A 25,276-nucleotide genomic window follows, 5' to 3' on the forward strand; every position below is an offset into this window, starting at 1 on the left:
AGGTGTGAAGAGCTCCTTCTCAAATCTGCAGGAAAAGCTGTTGAGGTTTGTAAAGTAAATAAACAATTGAGTGTGTGGTCAAATGTAATTAAAATAAAAAAATTTATGTATCCTTTCAACTAGTTCTGTTTTAATTGCACAAATTCAGTCATACAATCGATAAGAAAACTTAACTTGCCAACTTTGTTGTGTGTATTTGGTTCAGTTAAACACCACATGTCTGCATTAGAGTCTCCAAGAGTGAGAAAAAGGTTCATGTTCTCTTTATAGATGTATGGGAGAAATATAAAGAGCGGCTCCAGAGTCAATACCTGTAAGAAAAACAATACATTTAAGATCTAAATCATGTTTTAATGCTTGAAATTCTTGACCGTGTATTTCAAAGGTTTCAGAAACATGAAGACAGCAAGAGGGTTATGTTGACAAAATGTTGGTTCACTAGTATGGACGATATCATTTAATATGCACCTGTTAACTCCTGGTAACTCTTCGGCGAGAGACTCCTCTCTTGCCTCCAGGTACAACTGGTATGGCTGAAATTTCTCTTGAGGCAGGTGAAGCACTTTTTGGCACAATGCAGATGAAGTCAAATCTTTGTCACTTCTTTCCCAAAGCTGGAAGTATTCGCTCCACTTCATCACAAACCTGCAACTGAAGAAATATCAAACTGTCTTCAGTTTTACAATAACTGTAAATTTATCCTCAACTAATCTGTGGTTCAGTACAGCCGAAGAAAGTTTGTAGAAATGGTTTTTGTAGAAATTGGCCTAGCAGCTTAATATTTAGACTAAAATCAATTTTGAAAATATTTTCTGCAAACCTGAAATAGCTCCACATCAAAGAAAGGCACAGAAAAATAAATAAAAATTAAATAAATAAATGCTAAAATACTGGCTCTGTAATTGTTGAAACTTCATTTACAATGTCAAGGACTGAAAGTGAAAACAGAGTTTCAGCAGTAAGAGAAAGGGAAGGAGCAAAAACAGCTTAGGCCGTGTCCACATGGGGACGAGTTTAAGTGTAGCCATAAAAATGTTCAGTGTTTGGACATTTTGTCCTCATAGAAGCAGCATTTTGGAAGCTTGCATACACTCATTTTTGGAAGCAGGTCCCAAAGTGAATTAAACTGAAAAATCCATAGTTTTGTTTCAGAGTCCTGAATTGATGAAGTCTGTAGGAGCCATTTTTAAGTATCTGTATATATCTTGTTTGGCCGCCAGGTGGCAGCATTGTATAGTCTTTCTGTCACCGCCTATATAAGTAGGAACCTTCCTGCAGGCCACAGTTGGCCAAGGTGGGACTCATTTAATGCCTCAGACCGGCCGCTTTAGATCACCACCTATTATTATTAAAATCAAGTAATTATAAACTTACATGTTACGTCTACAAGAGCACAATGTTCTGTAAAACCTTGTGTAACCCCTGGGTTATTTTTGTTAAATAAGGGCATAATGTTTTTGTTTAAAAAGTAAGTTCATGATATGTCCTGTTGAAGTTTTGTGTAATTGTGAGTTATATGTTTTCCCTATTGCTTTAAATGTTACATTAACGTGTGGGACAATGATGATGCATGTGAAGGGAGAGACAGCCTGTCTTGAGGTTCTCTCACGACGAGCAGACAAAGAATGAAAAAGGGACTGGTAGCGGCCATGTCTGTCGTGCGCCTGGTCGGTGTCTGTTGTCAAAGAGACTCGGTCGCCGGAAAGCGGCCATTAAGACCTCCTGCATCGAAGTAAGCCACAAGTGCGGAGGAAGAACCCGTCTCGGAGGAGGAGCGGCAGCCAGGAAGGCTTCGCGGACCTCGTGTGTTGGCTACTGGAGAGTTTTGCCTTACTGGAGCGAAGGGAAGCAGCTTCCACCTGCTTTCGGAACAGTGTGGAGAAACTGCTGTGCCCTCAGACAGAACAGTCTATATGTGAGTAAAACTGCCCCTGGGGCCCACATTTCATCGTCAACACGGGCTTATTCCTGCCCATTAACCTCAGAATGTTGATCTCGCATCTGTTTATTAAAACTGCAAAAAGTATTAATCGTCATTGCTAGCCGTTTCCTTTATTCGTCACCCAGTCATATTTTGTAAACCTTTGTCAGTTATTGGTCACAGGAGTAAATAAAGAATCCGTGTATCATTCGTTCTTTCTATTTTCAATTGTCAATCAAAAATAAAAAAATGAAACCATTACGGATTATTTTGTTTTTCGTTTTTAAATCTAACACAAAAAAAACGAAAAATTGCATGGTTTTTAAAATTCAAAATTTAGACTCGGATCAAAAATACGAAATGAAAAACCGGGCCACAGGACTGGATTTGATTTTAAAATTGAATTTGTCGGGTTTACGTGTCCCGGAAGCTTTGAAATGTACGTTAGCAAACATTGCTAGCCAAAACAACCTATCGATCTGACTAGCAGCCAGGAGCCATCAGCCCAGTCAGCCATGGAGGTAATGGAGAGTTATGTGTTGTTTCGGGGAGCGAAGCGTGTTACCCTAAAGGAGGAGGACATGACTACCGAAAAAATATGCAGGATTTTCCAGGTATATATTTTCACAAAGAACCTTTTCTGTGAAATTGTACTCTAGTTTTAACCACAAAACGTAACCTAGCATACATTTTGCATGAACCTCTCGCTCTACTTTTTCAAAAAAGAAATAACTGACAATCACAATAACAATTTCAGGAGTAATGTTGTTGGTCCGTTTTGTCAGTTGTTAATTTAGTCCCACACGTGAGAGGTATCCACGGGGTTATCATATTTCTGCTTAATTAGCACTTTTTAAAGCAAAGCATCACTTGACCCCGGAATTCATGGTATGGCTGGTGGAGCTCTCTTAGGGTTCTTCCAACCCGACATTCTCCCGCGTGCAGCCCCAGTGTTGACAGATAGCTGGTCATGAACTTCCGGCCATATGATGGTCCCGTCTGTCACGAGATTACACATTTACTGTTAGTAATGTTTTCATTTTTTAATTTTTGATTGACAATTGAAAATAGAACGAATGATACACGGATTATAAAGAGCTCAGGGCACTGTTTATACGCCTGGGGAGAGCAAAACAGTGTTACACTTGTAATTCAGTATGTTCTTCTAAAAATATTTCTAATTCAGTGCAAGAAAGGGTTGCTTCACAACGTAGATTTATTTAAGCACGAGTACTCATCTCCAACATTATTCATAACAACACATCCTTTCAACAACATCAGAATCTATTTTCTGTTCGACTAGGGGTTCACAGATATTCAAACCTTACAAATGAAATAAATAGAATATTAAATATTAAATAAAAATAAATTAAATAAAAAGTGTTTTCACAAATTTCACGGTTGAAAAACTTCTCTTACAGGCTATCTGTGTGATGGACAGTGTTAACAGCAACTTGTAGGCCAGTCCAGTCACATGGTCGGCATCAGTTAGCAGATTGTACTGAGAGGATGAGATGAACACAAATGACAGTTTTTACAGGAGCAACACATTTTACTCTCTAGTTCTACATCCTGCTGTTCCATGGAAGGATTCTCCTGGCTTCCTTGTGGCATTCCACTAGCTGTCCTGACAGTGTAACCCTCCAGAGGGGACATCTTTAGTCCGTCCCACTGACATGCAAGCCTGTAGAGTTCACTACATAATGTGCCAACTGTAGTTCTGTTATCAGAATTAAGCAGACATTTGCTTCTGTCTTCCAGCTGAGCTAGTGAGTCTGTTTTACCTCACATGAGCAAAGTTTTGAGCATCTAGACAGAAAAAAAGTTTTGCATTGGCAGAAAACCTTCTATTGATACTGTCACTGTGTCCACAATGACCTTGTGAATGTTGACCTTGAAGTTGGTATCAGCTGATGCCAGCTGCTCATCTTCTGCAAGCTCTCCAGTCATTCTTTCCTTTTTTCTAAACCTTCTCTTAGTAAGGGCCGTCTGCACTACCAGCTCACACTCTTCCTCTTCTTCTTGCAACTTTCCATTAGCCCATTTCACAAACTCATCAGCTGCACATTTAACTCCTTCAAAGTCCCCAGCACACTCCCTGAGACCCTCTTCTGTCCCCTCAACCAGACATTGAGCTATGATAACATCCATTCCCCTTCTCTGTACGTATTTTGAAAGGGGGGATGTCTGCTCAAAAATGCCAAGAAAAAAAGTGAGCAGTAAGCACTGTCTCATACCTCAAAAGGTCCCTTTGCTTCGGCCTTCACTGTCGGCTGTTGTGTTCGTCTACAGTGGTGTGTAAAGTTGTAAATGACCTTCAGTAATGACTCAGTTTAATAAACTGTTCTAATCTTTATAAGTCATATACTGTGTTAGAAAGGAAGCTGTTTCAATCGGAAATTTGTGCTTTTAATTTGAAGTAAACGGTGCCATAGAAATGGAAACACAAGAGAAAAAACGAGGGAAAGAACAGAACAAACTATGCAGAACGACAAACGTACTAACAGTTATTATTTAGCTCCTGGCTGACAGCAGACACAAGTTGTTTTATACTTCATGATTTATAATGTTTTGTAAATGTATAATAATGACAGCTGAACTAAACTTTAGACGTAATTGTTTCTCATATGAATGACACAGAATTTCATTTTGTATAAGAGCAGTTATATGATTAGATGTTTCAGTTTTATTTCTTTCTATAGCTCTTAAAGTGTGTTGACATTTTTCATGGTTCATTGCGAAGATTTTCTTTAATAAAAATTGTGTAACATCAGAGCGAGCGACCATCATTCATCCAGGGATGCTACAGTAAGAGCTCACCTCATCGGTCCTACCAGCTCCTGATTAAAATAAATAAAAGCTGCATGAATTTGTTCTGATGGTCTGGAAGCATCTGAAAATCAAACTGATGAAAATGACTGTCAGACAGGCGAAGAGGAGGTGCTTCACAGATCTGCACAGCAGAGGAACCTCACTGAAAAAATGGCTGTATTTCAGAGAGAGGAGGCTTCAAAAAGGAGAAGAAGCTCATGTAACTTCATGAACAATGGAAGAGTCTGTCATGAATGGCGGGCGTTGGAGGAGGTGAGGACCCAATTGCAGGCAGGAGGCAGAATTGGTGCAGGGAAAAAAGGGTTTATTTCCAAAACAGAAACCAGAGGGAACAGGCATCCATGAATGGTGATGAAATAATGATGAGGATCCGGCAAGGAAGAACAGAAAACCAGGGGTACTTATACACTGAGGGAATAACAAGACACAGGTGAAGTGGATGACTAATCAGACCAGGTGAACTAACGAGGCAGGAACAGAAAACCACAGAACACAAGGGGAAAAACTAACTAAACATAACCAGAAACCCAAAAAACACCAGCATAAAGTCCATAATCGTGACAGAGTCAGGCTGGAAAAGCTAGAGAGCAGCTAAAATCAGACATTCCTGAACGCCAAACTGCAGCTCTTATTGATACATTAGAGAAAGAAATTTACAGTTGCTGACATTTATGTTAAATTAGTGATCATTTCACTCTATCTAGTGAAGCAAGGCAGCGTGTTGATGCCTGTGAAGCAGTTACAAAAGACATTATTAAAATTGCTTATGAAAGGATAGCAGACATAGACGGGGACAGTGAAGCAGTGAAGCAACGTCTCCATGAGCTGCTAAACAGAGACTATGCTCGCTCAATATACAGATCCACAGCACCCTCACTTGCAAGCCAGAACTCTGCTGAGTCGTCATCGCTGCAGAAAGAGCAGACGCTGCTGCAGAAATAGCTGCACAGGAAGCAGAGTATGAGGCATTTTTAGAAGAGAGAAAACAACTAGAACGGATTATGCTTCGTCAAAGGTGCACAGCAGATTAAAGAAAATTCCATTTAATGATGAACATGTTTTATTCCAAACCAGGTTTTTCCTTCAACCTGAGCCACTTGTTTTTGTGTCTAAACCTGAATAAACTGGAAGAACGTCTGTGTCACATCCTAAAACTGATTTCATTATCAGCAGCAACAGCAAAGTGTCTCCATTATTTCCTAATAAAACACAGGTAAAGTCTATTTTTAATGAATTTAAACATGAAGTTTATGTTGAAAGTTGAGCAAAGCAGCTGTTGAGCCTCAGCAGATAACAGAGAGTCAGTATCGTCTCTGTGGAGAGTCTCTAAAGGAGAATTGTAAACAACAGTAGAAGAGGCTGGAAACAGAAGTAGATCTGTTCAAAGTCTGCACTGATACTGCAGATGAGGCGCTTCATGTTACATGTTAGTTCCTGTAGCCACTCCTAGCAGGTGTTTCTATGTTCCCGCCCCTCCACAGATCTCTCTTCATCAGGATGGGTGTGAGCAACATGGTGGAACATGCAGCTGCTGGTAAGACTCATTTCCTGCTTCATGTGAGATCTGTTGTCCTTCAGAGCGCACACATCCTTTCTGTTCAGAGAAAGTGAAACTGTTTGACAGTTACTGTGAAGAGGAAAATGGCGCAGCAGGAAAATCAGCGGGACCGAGTAAAGTTCTGCTGTTGCATCTGTCTGGATCTACTGAAGGATCCGGTGACTATTCCCTGTGGACACAGCTACTGCATGAACTGTATTAAAAGCTTCTGGGATGGAGAGGATCAGAAGGGAATCTACAGCTGCCCTCAATGTAGACAGACCTTCACACCGAGACCTGTCCTGGTGAAAAGCACGATGTTAGCTGATTTATTGGAAGAGCTGAAGAAGACTGGACTCCAAGCTGCTCCTGCTGATCACTGCTATGCTGGACCTGAAGATGTGGCCTGTGATTTTTGCTCTGGAAGAAAACTGAAAGCCATCAAGTCCTGTTTATTCTGTCTGGCCTCTTACTGTGAGAAACACCTTCAGCCTCATTATGATGTGGCTCCATTAAAGAAACACAAGCTGGTGGAGCCCTCCAAGAACCTCCAGGAGAACATCTGCTCTCATCATGATGAGGTGATGAAGATGTTCTGCCGTACTGATCAGAAGTGTATCTGTTATCTCTGCTCTGTGGATGAACATAAAGGCCACGACACAGTCTCAGCTGCAGCAGAAAGGACTGAGAGGCAGAGAGAGCTGGAGGTGAGTCGACAAGAAATCCAGCAGAGAATCCAGGACAGAGAGAAAGATGTGAAGCTGCTTCAACAGGAGGTGGAGGCCATCAATCACTCTGCTGATAAAACAGTGGAGGACAGTGAGAAGATCTTCACTGAGCTGATCCGTCTCATCCAGAAAAGAAGCTCTGATGTGAAGCAGCAGATCAGATCCCAGCAGGAAACTGAAGTGAGTGGAGTCAAAGAGCTTCAGGAGAAGCTGGAGCAGGAGATCACTGAGCTGAAGAGGAAAGACGCTGAGCTGAAGCAGCTCTCACACACAGAGGATCACAATCCAGTTTCTACACAACTACCCCTCACTGTCAGCACTCAGTGAGTCTACACACTCATCCAGCATCAATATCCGTCCTCTGAGATACTTTGAGGATGTGACAGCAGCTGTGTCAGAGCTCAGAGATAAACTACAGGACATTCTGACAGACAGATGGACAAACATCTCACTGACAGTCACTGATGTGGATGTTTTACTGTCACAACCAGAACCAAAGAGCAGAGCTGGATTCTTAAAATATTCATGTGAAATCACACTGGATCTAAACACAGCTCACACACATTGCTGTTACTGTCAGAGGGAAACAGAAAGGTGACAGGAATGGATCAACATCAGTCTTATTCTAGTCATCCAGACAGATTCACTAGATACTATCAGGTTCTGAGTAGAGAGAGTCTGACTGGACGTTGTTACTGGGAGGTAGAAATGAGAGGTCAGGTTTCTGTAGCAGTCGCATACAAGAATATTAGCAGAGCCGGACATAAAGGTGGATTTGGATGTAATGACAAATCTTGGTCATTAAATTGTTACCAAAACATTTATGAGTTCTTGTATAACAGCATCAGAACCTCTATCTCAGGTCCTTGGTCCTCCAGAGTAGGAGTGTACCTGGATCACAGAGCAGGTATTCTGTCCTTCTACAGCGTCTCTGAAACCAGGACTCTCCTCCACAGAGTCCAGACCATATTCACTCAGCCGCTCTATGTTGGACTCTGGATTGATTCTGGATCCAGTGCTGAGTTGTGTGAAGTGAAGTAAAGTTATTTTCTCTGCTTGTTGCTGAGACTTCATTGTTGTGATGTCTCTGCTCTGCTGTTCTGTTGTTTATTTGACTCTTTTTTTATTTGCTGGTTTTTCCTGTTTGTTTCTTTTGGAGGAAATCACTGCTAATGATGATTTTTATTTCCATCAACATGAAAATCTGAACTTCTCTGTTCTCTAAATATGTGTTGAATATTTGTATTGATGTATTTGTATGTTGTTGTTTCTCTTCCACTTCATGGAGCCAAACAGAGAAACCAGCAGACCTTCCTTCATCACACATTATTTTACTCTCAACACTTTGGAAATGTAAAAATCATTTTCTACTTGCAATTACTTTTAGTTGTTCTAGAGATCAGATGTTGTTGTTTTTCTAAACCAACAAACAAACAAGGTTTCTAATGATGATGTTCAGAAAGGCTCATTTCTAGGATCAGAATAAATGAGATCATTCATCATGTTTAATGTCGGAGCAAAGTCAGTTTTTACAAACAAATAAACTTTGAAAGAATAAACAAAGTATTTTCTTTTGTCTTCATTTCAGTGTTTCTGTGAAATCAGATGGAGAAAATATCAAACTAATATGAGGGAATAACTGAAGCAGTTTTTCTGGAACAGCAGAAAGTAATAAATAAAGCATTTTTTCTTCTAGAATTATTTCCTTTATTCTACATCTAACATGAAGAAGTCAGAGTGTTTGGAAACTTAAATCTCACATCTACAAGTTCTACTTCCAGCCTGAAAGCTGATGTGAACACTGTTTGGAAGCTGGAAAGTCTTCTCTCCCATCTTTCCCAGGTTCCCTGAATGCAGCATCAGTGTTGCAGGTTGTGACTCCTGTGAACAAACTGACACAGTGTGATATTACAGATATTTCAATCTCTCTTTACTGATGTTGTTGAAGCTGCCAAAGGCTCAGTGAAGTTTTTCCACGTCTTCCTGCAGGTTCACAACTGGAATGTGAAAACTGATGCACACCACAAGAGGGAGCCTTCATCCTGCTAACAGGGATGAAGAGGAGGGTAAAGCTCCTCAACTCACTTTGTCCACATGTTTTACATTCTGACAGGTTTTCTCTTTAGTTACTTAGTTTTTATTTGATTTATTACAACAAACGTCTGCTGTTATCTAGTTGTTGGTGTGTGACATGGTACCGTAGATCAAACCGCTTTGTGGTGCAGGACTGGAAACCAAAGCTGGGAACTGTGGTATTTCAGCCTCCAGGTTCTCCATTTCAGTCCCGGGAATGTTCATAACAAAGGTTGGTGGACTTCAGAACCAGTCAGAAGCACACAGCCGCTCTGTGGTTTGGTTCAGTGGCTACAACGGAGCCGCTGCAGAGTTCTGGGAGCTGAAGAAGATCAGATTTAATGAAAGAGCTGAAACTAACCATCAGATACCTGCTGAGAAGTTTCTAATGCAGAGCTACATAAACAACTTCATCTCCTCACATTACCAGTTTCATTTAGTATATTATTTATTTCAGAAATGTTCCACTGTAGATAAAAAGAAAAATGTCTCTCCTACTAAATTATACTTAACACAGAACACTGCTTACCAGTTACTTTCTGTCTGTTACCACTTCACAGAAAAGAAAACATCTGTTTTTATCAACTTTTTAAGTGAAATTATCAAGAAACGTTTCAGTTTTAATCTTTAAAATCTGACTCCAGACATTTAAACGCAGCCACTGTTTTATTCTCTGGATGAAATCATGTTGTAAATATTTTAATCCATCACATGTAATCTGGATTTTTCATCAGTGATTTCGCTGTTAATGAAATTAAATGACATATTGTATGAGGCCTATATGCTGTGAAATTTAGATTTATATGTTAATTATGATGTTAATATTTTCTTGAATGAAGTAAATGAAAGCAACATTTCCTCTGGTCTTTAGATGTGTGGGGACCTGTTGCTGCAGACGTTACTGAAGAGAATGAAAATCTCTGTCAGACTGAAGAGAAACTTTCCTGTTCAGACATTTCTGACTGAGAAAGGAAACCTGTTGGCTCACAGAAGTGTTTTATTTAATGTCCCTCATTAGGAAACAGAGTCCTTCTAGTTGTAGTGGAAGAGTTGGTCTGATGTGGAAAATCCATCTGATGTCTGGAGTCATGCATAATAATCAGTGAGCTGCATCCTTTTCTTTAACATTTCATAAATGTTAATAATGTGTATTTTGAAGTGTGGGACCGGTAGCAGTTTTAATCTGATACACTTGATCTCTTACATCTGATTTTATCACATTATAGACCGCTGCTTGTAGGTTTGGTTTAAATAAAGTACCAAATCCTATTTTGAAAAGAAGTTTTCATTCCAATATTACATCTCTAGAAACTTTTATATCTAAATCTAAATGTTTAATCTAAATGTTTCGAATATATGCAAATTAACCCCACCCCTTTTAACCTCAACCAATACGCTAGTAGGTAAACACTTCCTCGCACTCACGCTCACTCGCACACATGCTCGCGCACAAGTTATCAATACTTTATCAGTACTTATAGTTTACTGTGTTTTTGTTTTTTTTACTTGTCCTGTCCAGCATTGTAGCAAACAGAATGATGGTCTGTTTGCTGTGTTGTGCTGAACAAATTTGCTTTGCCAAGAGGAGCTTTATGGGTATAGGGCTCCTCTTGATAATCTCATTTTTTATTTCTTTATTTATTAAATATATTGTTTTTACTTATTTATTTCATATCATGGGATTTATGTAACCTTGCTGGACCTGACCGGAGGGGACAGGGAAAAAAAGGACAGTATTGGAGAGAAATAAAAAGTGGAAAAAAGAAAGAGGACCCTTCAATCCAACCTAACACCAGAAAACCAACTGCTACACCTGTACAGAGAATTTCCTACAGCTTTTACAGGTAAACTAAGCCGACAGTAATTAAGAGTTCCTAAAAAGACAACAAGATGTATAACAAAAACAACCAAAGTTCCAAAACACACACACAGACAGCTGGACTTTGGCATTGGGGAGTTTTTTCAGAAAGTCAAATAAAACCATGGTAAATATACAATCTGTGACTAAAGTACTGCATTTTTCCATTTGCTTGTTAGTACAAAATACTGTCATCTGACAACCTGCCTTGTCAGAATCACATGAGAACGAGCACTTTCTGTAAACATGGAGTAAATCTGGTGAATACATACATCTGTAGATGTAAAAAACTACAAGTTTCTGACATGGGATGTTTTACATACGTTCATGTGGAAGTGGCATCTTTCAATGCAACAAGAGATTTATTATTTTTTAGGATAGCAAAGATGGCCGCTGACTTTGGCCGAGCAGAAGGGTTAAAATTATAACTAAAGAGCAACAATTGGTATTTTAGTACATTTTTTATTGTAAAGTTGGTTAAAACTCGACATTTACGAGTCAGCTTGATCCAGATTTGATGCTCTTTTGAAATCCCATCACTGGGGCTGAGTCAGTAGATATTAGTTTACAGACAGCATGGATATTCTCTTCACATAGAAATACACAGACCCACATCTAACTTTGACAGTCAGCCCACAGCTTCTTCCAAACTATTTTATTTAATATTCCATCAGAGAATTGAATTAATCTGATCCTGTTTCCTTACTTCACCACACATGATCTATGTGTGCCAAAGGTTTGTTAAATATTGCTCCTAAAATCCCTGTTTGTCCAAACTCCACAACCTTGTGATCATCTTCTTTAAATGAAGTTGATGTTAAGCAGAGGGATGAGTCAGGTCACTATCAGGCTGCAGATTGACACAGTCTTTCCTACTTTTTTATTTTAGACTGTAACAAGGATGGAAAGTTGTAAAGTAAAGCTTTGTCACCCTGTGACATAAATCTGAGAAACTCAGGTATGTTCTTGTGTAAAAAATAATTAGTGTTGGTATACATCTAATTAAATGGCTGCCTTTAATTTCCACAGCACCCAGTGTCTATCTCTGAAATGCACTTTACATCAGGAGTTATTGAAACCACTTGCCCTCGTGTTGTTTTGTCCCTCTTATTGACCTGACAAGGGGAAGCAAAGGAAGGAGGCTGAGAAAAAAAGGAGAGAGTGAAGAAAGGAAAGAGGAGACAAAGATACAGCAGATAGGAGGCAACAGCAAAAAAACTGAGAAACCAGCTGCTACACCTGTAAAGAAACTTAAATAAAACATCTTATATCCTCTATAAGAAAATAAAGCAGACAATTATCAGGAGCACCTATAAGAAATCAAACTGGGAAAAGAATCATAACAACTACAACACCAGCAACAAATAAAGCTGCTACTGATTAAACCTGCAGAACAAGACGGTTGCTGTTTAAATTAGCACATTAGTGAATGTGAGGAATTAATATTGTTCAGTGGTGAGTGTGATCATGTAAATGTGTGAAGCTGCAAAGATCAGATGCAGACAAAGGGGCATTCCCCAAGACCTGGACAGGCTGCCTCCTTTTGCTTGGTGCACAGTCTCAGGGTGATGGAACTGGGGTGAAACCCTCCATCGATTGTGAGGAGCTGGTCTGTGGCTTCCATCTCCTCCTTTGCCCAGGCTATTATACCAGCTGGATGTCTGATGACTGGAAGGAAATACGTGTTGATGGCTTGGACTTTGTTCTTTCTGTTAAGCTGATTCTTTGAGACCTGCCTTACTGTTTGTAGGACCTTTGTTGTGGCTGACTGTGTTGCAGCTTCTTCATGGTTTTCATTAGCCTGTGGTATCCCAGCGTATTTGTAACTGTCCTGAACATCTGCTATGTTACCTTCTTGTAGTTCAACCCCTTTAGTTGTGATCATTATCTTAATTTCCAAATAAAATGAGTAAATCTTTGAGATAAATTTATTTGCTTTATCTCTCTTATTTATCTTTTCATGTAAGAATGGTGTGAGACATGCTGTTATAGTCTTTTTCCTTTATCTTAGTGTTGTTCAGGAAGCTAACCTGCATGCCACCTACTGAGATCAGAGTCCTCCAATCAGCAGCTCAGTCCTGGCTCTGACCTCCTTGTGTTTTCCCTCCACCAGCTGGACTCTGCAGTGTGTAAAGAAATGTCTGTATCGGACACTGAGGTGTCTGACGTGACGTGGACAGACAACGGTACTTTCAACCTGTCAGAGGGACACACGCCACAGACGGAGAACTCAGAGGGTGCGCTTGTTAGCTTTTTATCAAACCCAACTAGTTTAAAGTCTGATTCTGCTTCCTGTCTCGGTTACATGTGGTTTTACTTCACAGATCTTGATAAAGAAGAAGCTTTCACCAGCGACCTCCCAGAGTTTCCTTCCCTCGATAACGGCGGCACGACCAACGGAGACGATGATGATGACCTCAGCCTTGGCCTTCCCTCACCTCCATCTCAGCCCCAGCAGCCAATCAAATCAAAGCTCACACCTTCTCTTCACAAAGACCAGTCCTCCGACAAAACGTTGGAGTTGGTCAACCAGATGGCAGGTGACGTCATCACCACCGCTGTCACAGCCGCCATCCAGGAGAGAATAGAAGCAGCAGTCTGCTTCATGTCTCTGAACGAAGACCCCGAGCGGTCGAGGCTCCAAGAGTCGACCCGGCTGCTGGAGCTGGCCGAGGAGTCGGACAGCGAGGTGGAGGACTTTGAGCTGTTGGACCAGTCAGAGTTAGAGCAGCTGGAAGGAGAGCTGGGGCTGGGAGAGGAGAAGACGAAGCTCAGAGAGGATGAACAGGCCAAGGCCGACAAGCCAGCCTCTTCTGGGTTCTTCTCCAAACTCCTCAGACGCCACTGATAGATGAAAAGTTCTGCAGGGGAGGGTTACGGGTCACAAAGGACATGTAGAGGGGAGACCGGGGTGTTCTGGTCCCAGACAGTTTTTGTGTGATTGTGTTTCCATGTTTCCTTTTCATGTAGAGGTAACAGCAACATTTCAGAGTGATCACTTTCACAAACATGGAGGTTCTGTCACCTCAGTCAGAATCAGCCCGGCCTGATGCTGAGACCAGAACCGGCCTGATCCAAAACCACATGGTGCCACATTGACTGGTCTCACATGAAATGACTCCAGTCAATGTGATATTCCAGCCAGTGAAAAGCAGAAGAAAGAATCTGCTTCCAAAAATGTTATTAAAAGACAAAGATGTCATGAAATACAGCTTCTGATTCTGTTCAACCATCTTTACCATGAAAAAGTTTAAGGGACATGTAAATGAATTGAGCGTAAATATTCAGTCAAAACCCCCCAGAAATGTTCATATTTAGTTCAGACTGAAAGACAATATTTAGAAGGATCTGTGGTTGTTTGTTGTTCAGGATGAAACTAAATTTGCTTCCAAGAGAGAAAAAACCGAGTCACAGCAACAATTTCTGACTCTCTGAGCCTAAAACAGCACAGGGCCCGTTATAAAAGACAAAGACGTAGTGTAGAAGCAAATACTGAAGTAAAAAATGTAAATGTTGAGCAAAAGTTGTAACAAAAAGTTAACGTCTCATTAATAATTATTGTTCCTTGTTTGTTTATATCTGCTTACAACTAAATTAGGCTTGTAAAACATTTAATAACTTCGTCTGCTTTAATGTTTCATCAATCTTATTCAAACGCTGCAACATGATGCAAACTTCCAAAAACTGATCAGATTCATGCTGGAAAAGTAAAAACATGTCTGGAAAAAGAAGGACTTTCAAAGCTGTAATCCAGGCCTGAATGTATGATTTTATTGCTTCATAAAGATGAAAATTTCTGCAGTAAAATCTGTATTTTGTCAGTAAACTTGAGTAAAGTTTGTGGATAAACTTTCTGTGTGACATGATTGATATTATGTGTTACAGCCGACTGGATTTAGTCGTCAAACTCTCCAAGTGCTGCTGTAACATCTCCCAACTCTCCTTCCATCTGAAGCTGATTCATCCATCTAACAGCCAGACTTCCACAGACATGATTTAATGACAATCACACTGCAATGAAAGCTTTTATACTCAATATGCTCTAAATACTCGTTATGCCTGGTTTGTTCACAATAAAGATTTAAAGGAAGGAAACTTGTTATTTTTTATTTCCTATTATGAATTTTATATGTACCTAGTTTTTAGTCCTAAAACATTGATGTAGATGAGGGATTTTTATGTGATGAAAACATGCAGCAGGTCTCAGAATGATGTACATGGAAATCTGACTGAGACATAAATATATTCAGACATCCAGTTTAGTTACTTGCAGAGCTTCCAGTCTGTGGATTTGTTGTGGCTCATGATGGGCTGGCAGGACTCAGGCGTGTCACCATTCAGCAATGAGAAAAATCACATCACCCCCTCACAAGGGGTTGACAGGGGGGAGCATGGCTGACCAGAAGGACAAAATGAAGTCCTACTAGAATGAAAGAAAATGCTTTCTGTCAGAAACATGAAGAAATGGTAGTTTGGTGATGTTTGTTTAGCCGTGGTTGTAAATAAACTTTATTTAGTCTCTTTTAAAGGTTAAATAATTAGGATTTTTTTTGTAAAAATAATTAAAAATGTTCTTATTTGTTGTGAGGGATAAAAGGAAGCTTCCCTATAAACAATCTGTTTCTCTACATTAACAAAGTTTATGTCAATTTCTTTCCTTTCAAAGTAAGAGTTCCGTGATGAAATAACTTCAGTGCACTATGTAGCTCTTTCCTACTTCCTGGTTCCTTAACCAATCATATGCCACTCCCCACGGTTGCCTAACAACGCAGCCTTTTTATGCATTGCAAAGCATAGCAACTTACTCTGTGTGAATCCTCTCAAACCGTCAAAAACCGGCAACCTGCGACAAACTCTCCGGTGCAGTTCTGATTTGAAACACTAAGTGTCAATGCTACTTATTTAGTCTTTAAGGAGGACATGTCAGACAAGCTTTTAGAAACCAAACTGCAGCTTTTGGATGGGTTTGGTTTCCATCTGAAAGTCTCCCTATAAAACTGTTTTTTATGGTTTTCTTCTGATTTTTATCTGACTGAGAGAAGTGATAAATATCCCATTTGAATCTGTGTTTAACAACTTCTGACCACTAGAGGACAGAAAGATCCCAAAGTAAACTCCAAGCAGTGAGCATCTAGATCATCACAATGTCACATGTCAATGATAGTCAGACAGTTAGAGCAACACTGGCCTCCTAATAGAGGCTTTTTTCCAGCTCTTGAACATGAGAGGAGTCTTGGCTTCATGTGTTGGTCACAGCTGGCTACTTGTGTTTTCTGCTGCAGGTTTCCAGTTCTGCTAGATCCTGCTCAGATGTTAGAGGGTTGACAAAAGACTCATCAAAGGTGCCCTAGTTGTACTCAGCAACACACATTCAGCTCATTTTAAATGGAGCTCTGAGTCACCAGAAAGTCCACATGGATTTATTAGGAGACATTCAGCACCAGAACCAGGTCTGATTTGAGCTGAGACACAGTCCAGTCCAAGTCTAGTTCATTATGATCCAGACTAACCCATTAAGAACATAAAGGCTTTTTCTCAAGCTGCCCTTCATATGAACACATCTTGTTTTTACCATAAAGACACAGCAGTGTATAAAGTATTGAATTTATCATGTGCAGCCTTGTATATTGTTAAGATGAAATATGTCTGGCAGTGTCTAAGAGGACTTTGTAGTGTCTGCAATTAAAAAGATGTGGTTGTTGGGCAAAAGCAAAACAAATAAAAATGTAATTTGATGTCATTCAACTCAGTAAAGTAAATAAAATTTTGCAAAGCAAGTCTGTAGGATGCTCCTCAAGATGCTCTTTCAAACATCCAACAACATCATCGTACAGGGAAATGTTTTTGTTTTCTACAGCACATTTTCACTTCCTGTTTGGATGGAGGAGGATCTTTTTTTCTTTTATCAATGGAAGTGATTGATTGATAACATTTAGAGTATGTGATTAAAAACTAAATGTAGTGGAAATCTATTTCTCTGTTTCTTCATTTCTTAATTCTTTTTCCACTTGTCCTCATATTTCCCAGGACATTTTCATCTTTCAATCTGGGAGTTACAAGATGCAGTTTCTTCTGGTGAAGTCCTGAATATTCCACTTTAAATTCACATTTAACTTCAAATTCAAAGTGAGACTGTTGTCATCTCCAACGTGGGAATTTGTCTGAAGTAAGTTTTCTTCTAAATAAATTACTGAAAGTCAGAAGGTCAACATAATCACGAGGAATCTTTAAATTAATTTCTACTTTGTCCTGTTTTTATCTCTGTACAGACAGTAAAACATCTCCATTTTTATGACTTACTGTAACGTCTTTAAGGTTAAAGGTCCTTCCAGTGGTAAGATATCTGACACACCCTCCGTCTTCTTCCTCCTACTCACATCTATATTGTTCAAGTTCAAAGTCTTAATAGTGTAAAAGCTGTCAGGTGACATTCACTGCAGAAACATTGAAAATTGGGTCACTGCTACTGAGAAGTGAAACGGAGCAGAAAGATCAGCTAAACCGAGAAACCTTCTCTTGTTCCATCTGTCTGGATCTACTGAAGGATCCGGTGACTATTCCCTGTGGACACAGTTACTGCATGAACTGTATTAAAACCCACTGGGATGGAGAGGATCAGAAGGGAGTCTACAGCTGCCCTCAATGCAGGAAAACTTTCATACCAAGACCTGTCCTGGAGAAAAACACCATGTTAGCAGCTTTAGTGGAGCAGCTGAAGAAGACTGGACTCCAAGCTGCTCCTGCTGATCACTGCTATGCTGGACCTGAAGATGTGGCCTGTGATTTCTGCTCTGGTAGAAAACTGAAAGCCATCAAGTCCTGTTTAGTCTGTCTGGCCTCTTACTGTGAGAAACACCTTCAGCCTCATTATGAATCACCTACATTCAAGAAACACAAGCTGGTGGAGCCCTCCAAGAACCTCCAGGAGAACATCTGCTCTCGTCATGATGAGGTGATGAAGATGTTCTGCCGTACTGATCAGAAGTGTATCTGTTATCTCTGCTCCATGGATGAACATAAAGGCCACGACACAGTCTCAGCTGCAGCAGAAAGGACTGAGAGGCAGAGAGAGCTGGAGGTGAGTCGACAAGAAATCCAGCAGAGAATCCAGGACAGAGAGAAAGATGTGAAGCTGCTTCAACAGGAGGTGGAGGCCATCAATCACTCTGCTGATAAAACAGTGGAGGACAGTGAGAAGATCTTCACTGAGCTGATCCGTCTCATCCAGAAAAGAAGCTCTGATGTGAAGCAGCAGATCAGATCCCAGCAGGAAACTGAAGTGAGTGGAGTCAAAGAGCTTCAGGAGAAGCTGGAGCAGGAGATCACTGAGCTGAAGAGGAAAGACGCTGAGCTGAAGCAGCTCTCACACACAAAGGATCACATCCAGTTTCTACACAACTACCCCTCACTGTCAGCACTCAGTGAGTCTACACACTCATCCAGCATCAATATCCGTCCTCTGAGATACTTTGAGGATGTGACAGCAGCTGTGTCAGAGCTCAGAGATAAACTACAGGACATTCTGACAGACAGATGGACAAACATCTCACCGACAGTCACTGATGTGGATGTTTTACTGTCACAACCAGAACCAAAGAGCAGAGCTGAATTCTGAAGATATTCATGTAAAATCACACTGGATCCAAACACAGCACACACACTGCTGTTACTGTGAGAGGGAAACTTAAAGGTGACAAGAATGGATCAACATCAGTCTTATTCTAGTCATCCAGACAGATTCACTGGATTGGTTCAGGTTCTGAGTAGAGAGAGTCTGACTGGACGTTGTTACTGGGAGGTGGAAATGAGAGGAGACGTTTATGTAGCAGTCGCATACAAGAATATCAGCAGAGTAGGATATAAAAGTGGATTTGGATGTAATGACAAATCTTGGTCTCTAGATTGTTACCAAAACCGTTATGAGCTCTTGTATAACAGCATCATTACCTCCATCTCAGGTCCTTGGTCCTCCAAAGTAGGAGTGTATCTGGATCACAGAGCAGGTATTCTGTCCTTCTACAGCGTCTCTGAAACCAGGACTCTCCTCCACAGAGTCCAGACCACATTCACTCAGCCGCTCTATGTTGGACTCTGGATTGATTCTGGATCCAGTGCTGAGTTGTGTGAAGTGAAGTAAAGTTATTTTCTCTGCTTGTTGCTGAGACTTCATTGTTGTGATGTCTCTGCTCTGCTGTTCTGTTGTTTATTTGACTTTTTTTTTTTTTTTGCTGGTTTTTCCTGTTTGTTTCTTTTTGGAGGAAATCACTGCTAATGATGATTTTTATTTCCATCAACATGAAAATCTGAACTTCTCTGTTCTCTAAATATATGTTGAATATTTGTATTGATGTATTTGTATGTTGTTGTTTCTCTTCCACTTCATGGAGCCAAACAGAGAAACCAGCAGACCTTCCTTCATCACACATTATTTTACTCTCAACACTTTGGAAATGTAAAAATCATTTTCTACTTGCAATTACTTTTAGTTGTTCTAGAGATCAGATGTTGTTGTTTTTCTAAACCAACAAACAAACAAGGTTTCTAATGATGATGTTCAGAAAGGCTCATTTCCAGGATCAGAATAAATGAGATCATTCATCATGTTTAATGTCAGAACAAAGTCAATTTTTACAAACAAATAAACTTTGAAAGAATGAACAAAGTATTTTCTTTTGTCTTCATTTCAGTGTTTCTGTAAATCTGATGGAGAAAATGTCAAACTAATATGAGGGAATAACTGAGGCAGTTTTCCTGGAACAGCAAAAAGTAATAAATAAAGCATTTTTTCTTCTAGAATTATTTCCTTTATTCTACATCTAACATGAAGAAGTCAGAGTGTTTGGAAACTTAAATCTCACATCTACAAGTTCTACTTCCAGCCTGAAAGCAGATGTGAACACTGTTTGGAAGCTGGAAAGTCTTCTCTCCCATCTTTCCCAGGTTCCCTGAATGCAGCATCAGTGTTGCAGGTTGTGACTCCTGTGAACAAACTGACACAGTGTGATATTACAGATATTTCAATCTCTCTTTACTGATGTGGTTGAAGCTGCCAAAGGCTCAGTGAAGTTTTTCCACGTCTTCCTGCAGGTTCACAACTGGAATGTGAAAACTGATGCACACCACAAGAGGGAGCCTTCATCCTGCTAACAGGGATGAAGAGGAGGGTAAAGCTCCTCAACTCACTTTGTCCACATGTTTTACATTCTGACAGGTTTTCTCTTTATTTACTCAGTTTTTATTTGATTTATTACAACAAACGTCTGCTGTTATCTAGTTGTTGGTGTGTGACATGGTACCGTAGATCAAACCGCTTTGTGGTGCAGGACTGGAGACCAAAGCTGGGAACTGTGGTATTTCAGCCTCCAGGTTCTCCAGAACAGTTTCAGTCCCGGGAATGTACATAACAAAGGTTGGTGGACTTCAGAACCAGTCAGAAGCACACAGCCGCTCTGTGCTTTGGTTTAGTGGCTACAACGGAGCCGCTGCGGAGTTCTGGGAGCTGAAGAAGATCAGATTTAATGAAAGAGCTGAAACTAACCATCAGATACCTGCTGAGAAGTTTCTAATGCAGAGCTACATAAACAACTTCATCTCCTCACATTACCAGTTTCATTTAGTATTTTATTTATTTCATAAATGTTCCACTGTAGATAAAAAGAAAAATATCTCTCCTACTAAATTATACTTAACACAGAGCACTGCTTACCAGTTACTTTCTGTCTGTTACCACTTCACAGAAAAGAAAACATGTTTTTATCAACTTTTTAAGTGAAATTATCAAGAAAAGTTTCAGTTTTAATCTTTAAAATCTGACTCCAGACATTTAAACACAGCCACTATTTTATTCTCTGGATGAAATAATGTTGTAATTATTTTAATCCATCACATGTAATCTGGATTTTTCATCAGTGATTTAACTGTTAATGAAATTAAATGACATATTGTGTGTTACGACCCCTTCTTTTGTGGCTTTGTTAATTATGTTTGTGTGCAGGTGCAGCTGGAGTATTCGGCGGGGCGTAGCTATATAAGACCCGCCTACAATCGGCCTGGTCTCTTCTTTCTTTGCTCCGCTCCCAGGCCGGACCTGCGCCGTTGCACCTCGCGTTTGTGTTTGGTTTAGTTCTACATCATACAACACTGCATGCATTATATTTGTACACACAAACAAGCACGCCCTGACATTACTGATATTGCAGACAATCACACTTCATGATTATATTATTTTGTCTTAAGTTTCGGTTTAATAAATAATTATAATTGGTTTTCTTGGTTGTTCGGCGTTGTTTTGTTATAACCGTAAGGCTGGTTGTAACATGTGTGAGGCCTATATGCTGTGAAATGAAGATTTATATGTTAATTATGGTGATAATATTTTCTTGAATGAAGTAAATGAAGCAACATTTCCTCTGGTCTTTAGATGTGTGGGGACCTGTTGCTGCAGACGTTACTGAAGAGAATGAAAATCTCTGTCAGACTGAAGAGAAACTTTCCTGTTCAGACTTTTCTGACTGAGAAAGGAAACCTGTTGGCTCACAGAAGTGTTTTATTTAATGTCCCTCATTAGGAAACAGAGTCCTTCTAGTTGTAGTGGAAGAGTTGGTCTGATGTGGAAAATCCATCTGATGTCTGGAGTCATGCATAATAATCAGTGAGCTGCATCCTTTTCTTTAACATTTCATAAATGTTAATAATGTGTATTTTGAAGTGTGGGACCGGTAGCAGTTTTAATCTGATACACTTGATCTCTTAATCTTATTTTATGACTTTACAGACCGCTGAATGTAGGTTTGGTTTAAATAAAGTACCAAATCCTCTTTTAAAAAGAAGCTTTTATTACAATATTACATCTGTAGAAACTTTAACAGAACAGGTTGAAGTCAGACATGTTTGCTTGGTGCCAAATTTAGCACATTTATTATTATTTAAGGTTCATGTCATCTCTGCTGATTGCTTCACTCTGTCTACCAGTATTACACCCTTTAAGTACTCAGTGTTTATAAATTACAGCATAAAGTTATATTATAGGTTCTTTAAAATGTATTATTTTACATGCCTTTTCTTTTAACCTACCATTAAGTTATCAGTACTTTATCAGTACTTACAGTTTACTGTGTTTTTCTCTTCTTAAAAAAATACCTTTTAGGTCCACAGTCATTACAAAACAGTTGAAATTTAATATTTCTTTCTTTAAATTAAAATACTCCCCAGATATTTAATAAATGCAAATGAATTACATCATTTATTTCTCTCTCCATTTAAAAACTGTCCAAAGAAAACCTCCATCTAGATCCGAAGCGATTGATCGTCCGGCCGATTAAAGCCTTTTTCAAAACAAACAACTGGCCAGAATTTTGCCGATTTAACGCCGATATGTTCCTAATTTCTCATAAAAAGGAAAATGTTAAGTTGCGGAGTCTTGCAGAATGATGTCGTCCGTCGTTTGTCCACTAGAGGGAGCTCTGACTCCTTTCATCCTCGCTCCTTCAGCCTGGCAGCACTACGGGGGTTGGCATAGCGGAGCTTGATGACAGCTACTTTTATAAATTGAAATTAAGAATGACTCAACATGGTCAGTGGCGTATCCAGGACATTTTTAATGGGGTGGCCAAGGCAGGAAGAACCTTAATGATCTGTTCATACTGTGTAAATATAATCCTGCTTTCATTCTACATACCTTACATGCCTTGCAGTGTTCGAGGGAATACTTTTAGCTGAGGCTGGGTAGGTCCTGTTCCTCTGGACTGGGAAATATCTGAAAATTATAGAATGAAAATCAGTCCACTGGACAATACCAATCCATCAGTGTGAGGCTTTGTGGCAGGGATAAGACTAACATTTCACTTAAAAGTATTTGTTACATGATTAAGTATTTGGCAGTATTACAGCAGTTGCATGATATTAACATATAAAGTGCTAGTTTTGCTGTGTGGGCTAAAAGATAAAATGTTAGCACATACCATAAGGTCCTGGTGGGGCAGCATGTATTTTTGCAGAAGAAAGGAACTCTGGATCATCCATCTCAGCATCATCTTCTGACACGCCATATGAATCACTTTCACTACCTGAAATATTAAAAACCCCTAGAATCACTTTTATATATTGGTCATGGAAACACTAGTGTTTCCCTTTATCTTTTAATGTTTTGTAATTAAATCAAAACAATGTGTGGATACTAAGATATACAGTTTACTTTGTATTAGCAAATTAAAAATAAACAAAGATTAATACAAAACAGTTTGAAGTAACTATCGATGACAGATCAATCAGGATAGAGAACTGAACTTACCATGATTAGAGAGTGGCACTTCACAGACCTGTGGCTGGCGGAGTGAAGTTGATGTTCCTTCACCTATGATCCAGAAAGGGACATTAGGTTATGTTTTTTGTTTTGTTTGTTTGTTTTTGTTTTGTTTTCATGAATTTTTAGGTGGACGGTGAAAACAATTACATAGCTCTTATATGTATGTGTTCTATTATCTTGTCTTTAAAATTATTTTAAAATTTGTTTTCTTCAGAGAACTACTTGTATAAATGGAGTGACAAGAACTTAAATTCAGTCAACTTATTTGTAAAAGAACATGACAAATCCATCCATCTTAAATCTAAAAGTTAAATCTTATATCTAAATGTTAAATCTAAATCAAAATGTTAAATCTAAATCTAAATGTTATATGTTATATCTAAATGTTAAATCTTATATTTAAATCCTAAATAATATATCTAAATCTTGAATCTTACATCTAAAAGTTAAATCTTATATCTAAATCTAAATGTTTAACCTAAATGTTTCGAATATATGCAAATTAGCCCCGCCCCTTTTAACCTCAACCAATACGCTAGTAGGTAAACACTCGCACGCACGCACGCACGCACACACGCGCGCGCACAAGTTATCAATACTTTATCAGTACTTATAGTTTACTGTGTTTTTGTTTTTTTACTTGTCCTGTCCAGCATTGTAGCAAACAGAATGATGGTCTGTTTGCTGTGTTGTGCTGAACAAATTTGCTTTGCCAAGAGAAGCTTTATGGGTATAGGGCTCCTCTTGATAATCTCATTTTTTATTTCTTTATTTATTAAATATATTGTTTTTTCTTATTTATTTCATATCATGGGATTTATGTAACCTTGCTGGACCTGACCGGAGGGGACAGGGAAAAGAAGGACAGTATTGGAGAGAAATAAAAAGTGGAAAAAAGAAAGAGGACCCTTCAATCCAACCCAACACCAGAAAACCAACTGCTACACCTGTACAGAGAATTTCCTACTTCTTTTACAGGTAAACTAAGCCGACAGTAATTAGGAGTTCCTAAAAAGACAACAAGATGTATAACAAAAACAACCAAAGTTCCAAAACACACACACAGACACACACACACACATACAAAAAAAAACCAACAACTGAACAATAGCTTGTAAGTAAACCCACTGGACAACTCTTCTCTCTTCGTTCTAAAACTGTCTAATGTCTCTGATCTCATGTCCTGCCATTGGTTTGTGGCTGAAGCCAGTTCTGCAGAAGCTGGACTTTGGCATTGGGGAGTTTTTTCAGAAAGTCAAAGAAAACCATGGTAAATATACAATCTGTGTCTAAAGTACTGCATTTTTCCATTTCCTTGTTAGTACAAAATACTGTTATCTGACAACCTGCCTTGTCAGAATCACATGAGAACGAGCACTTTCTGTAAACATGGAGTAAATCTGGTGAATACATACATCTGTAGACGTAAAAATACTACAAGATTCTGACATGGGATGTTTTACATATTTTCATGTAGAAGTGGCATCTTTCAATGCAACGAGAGATTTATTATTTTTTTGGAAAGCAAAGATGGCCGCTGACTTTGGCCGAGCAGAAGGGTTAAAATTATAACTACAGAGCAACAATTGGTATTTTATTACATTTTTTTATTGTAAAATTGGTTAAAACTCGACATTTACGAATCAGCTTGACCCAGATTTGATGCTCTTTTGAAATCCCATCACTGGGACTGAGTCAGTAGATATTAGTTTACAGACAGCATGGATATTCTCTTCACATAGAAATACACAGACCCACATCTAACTTTGACAGTCAGTCCACAGCTTCGTCCAAACTGTTTTATTTCATATTCTATCAGAAAATTGAATTAATCTGATCCTGTTTCCTTACTTCACCACACATGATCTATGTGTGCCAAATGTTTTTAAATATTGCTCCTAAAATCCCTGTTTGTCCAAACTCCACAACCTTGTGATCATCTTCTTTAAATGAAGTGGATGTTAAGCAGAGGAATGCGTCATCTCACTATCAGGCTGCAGATTGACACAGTCTTTCCTGCATT

At 39.2% G+C, this 25,276-nt stretch overlaps 1 protein-coding gene, 2 long non-coding RNA genes and 1 pseudogene across 3 annotated transcripts; all 4 read left to right on the forward strand.

The window, feature by feature from the left end:
• The first annotated feature begins 6,086 nt into the window (after positions 1-6,086).
• LOC121644030 lies at positions 6,087-19,202 on the forward strand (annotated as a pseudogene).
• LOC121644077 lies at positions 8,727-10,086 on the forward strand. Its single transcript, XR_006011218.1, has 3 exons — positions 8,727-8,889; positions 9,008-9,084; positions 9,963-10,086. It is a non-coding gene; the product is annotated as an uncharacterized LOC121644077 (long non-coding RNA).
• Positions 17,442-18,564, forward strand: LOC121644059 (tripartite motif-containing protein 29-like). Its single transcript, XM_041991758.1, has one exon. It carries the CDS (start codon positions 17,530-17,532, stop codon positions 18,562-18,564), a length of 1,035 nt encoding a protein of 344 aa, XP_041847692.1. The 5' UTR covers positions 17,442-17,529.
• A 650-nt stretch (positions 19,203-19,852) lies between the features above and the next one.
• Positions 19,853-21,442, forward strand: LOC121644076. The gene is made up of 3 exons (XR_006011217.1): positions 19,853-19,918; positions 20,037-20,113; positions 21,370-21,442. It is a non-coding gene; the product is annotated as an uncharacterized LOC121644076 (long non-coding RNA).
• Positions 21,443-25,276: the final 3,834 nt, after the last annotated feature.

The sequence above is a fragment of the Melanotaenia boesemani genome, chromosome 8 (genome assembly GCF_017639745.1).
Source record: "Melanotaenia boesemani isolate fMelBoe1 chromosome 8, fMelBoe1.pri, whole genome shotgun sequence".
Taxonomy (NCBI): Eukaryota; Metazoa; Chordata; class Actinopteri; order Atheriniformes; family Melanotaeniidae; genus Melanotaenia; species Melanotaenia boesemani.

Excerpts from the sequence above, each read along its gene's own strand:
- LOC121644059 (XM_041991758.1), top strand. The coding sequence starts at position 17,530 with ATGAACTGTATTAAAACCCACTGGGATGGAGAGGATCAGAAGGGAGTC.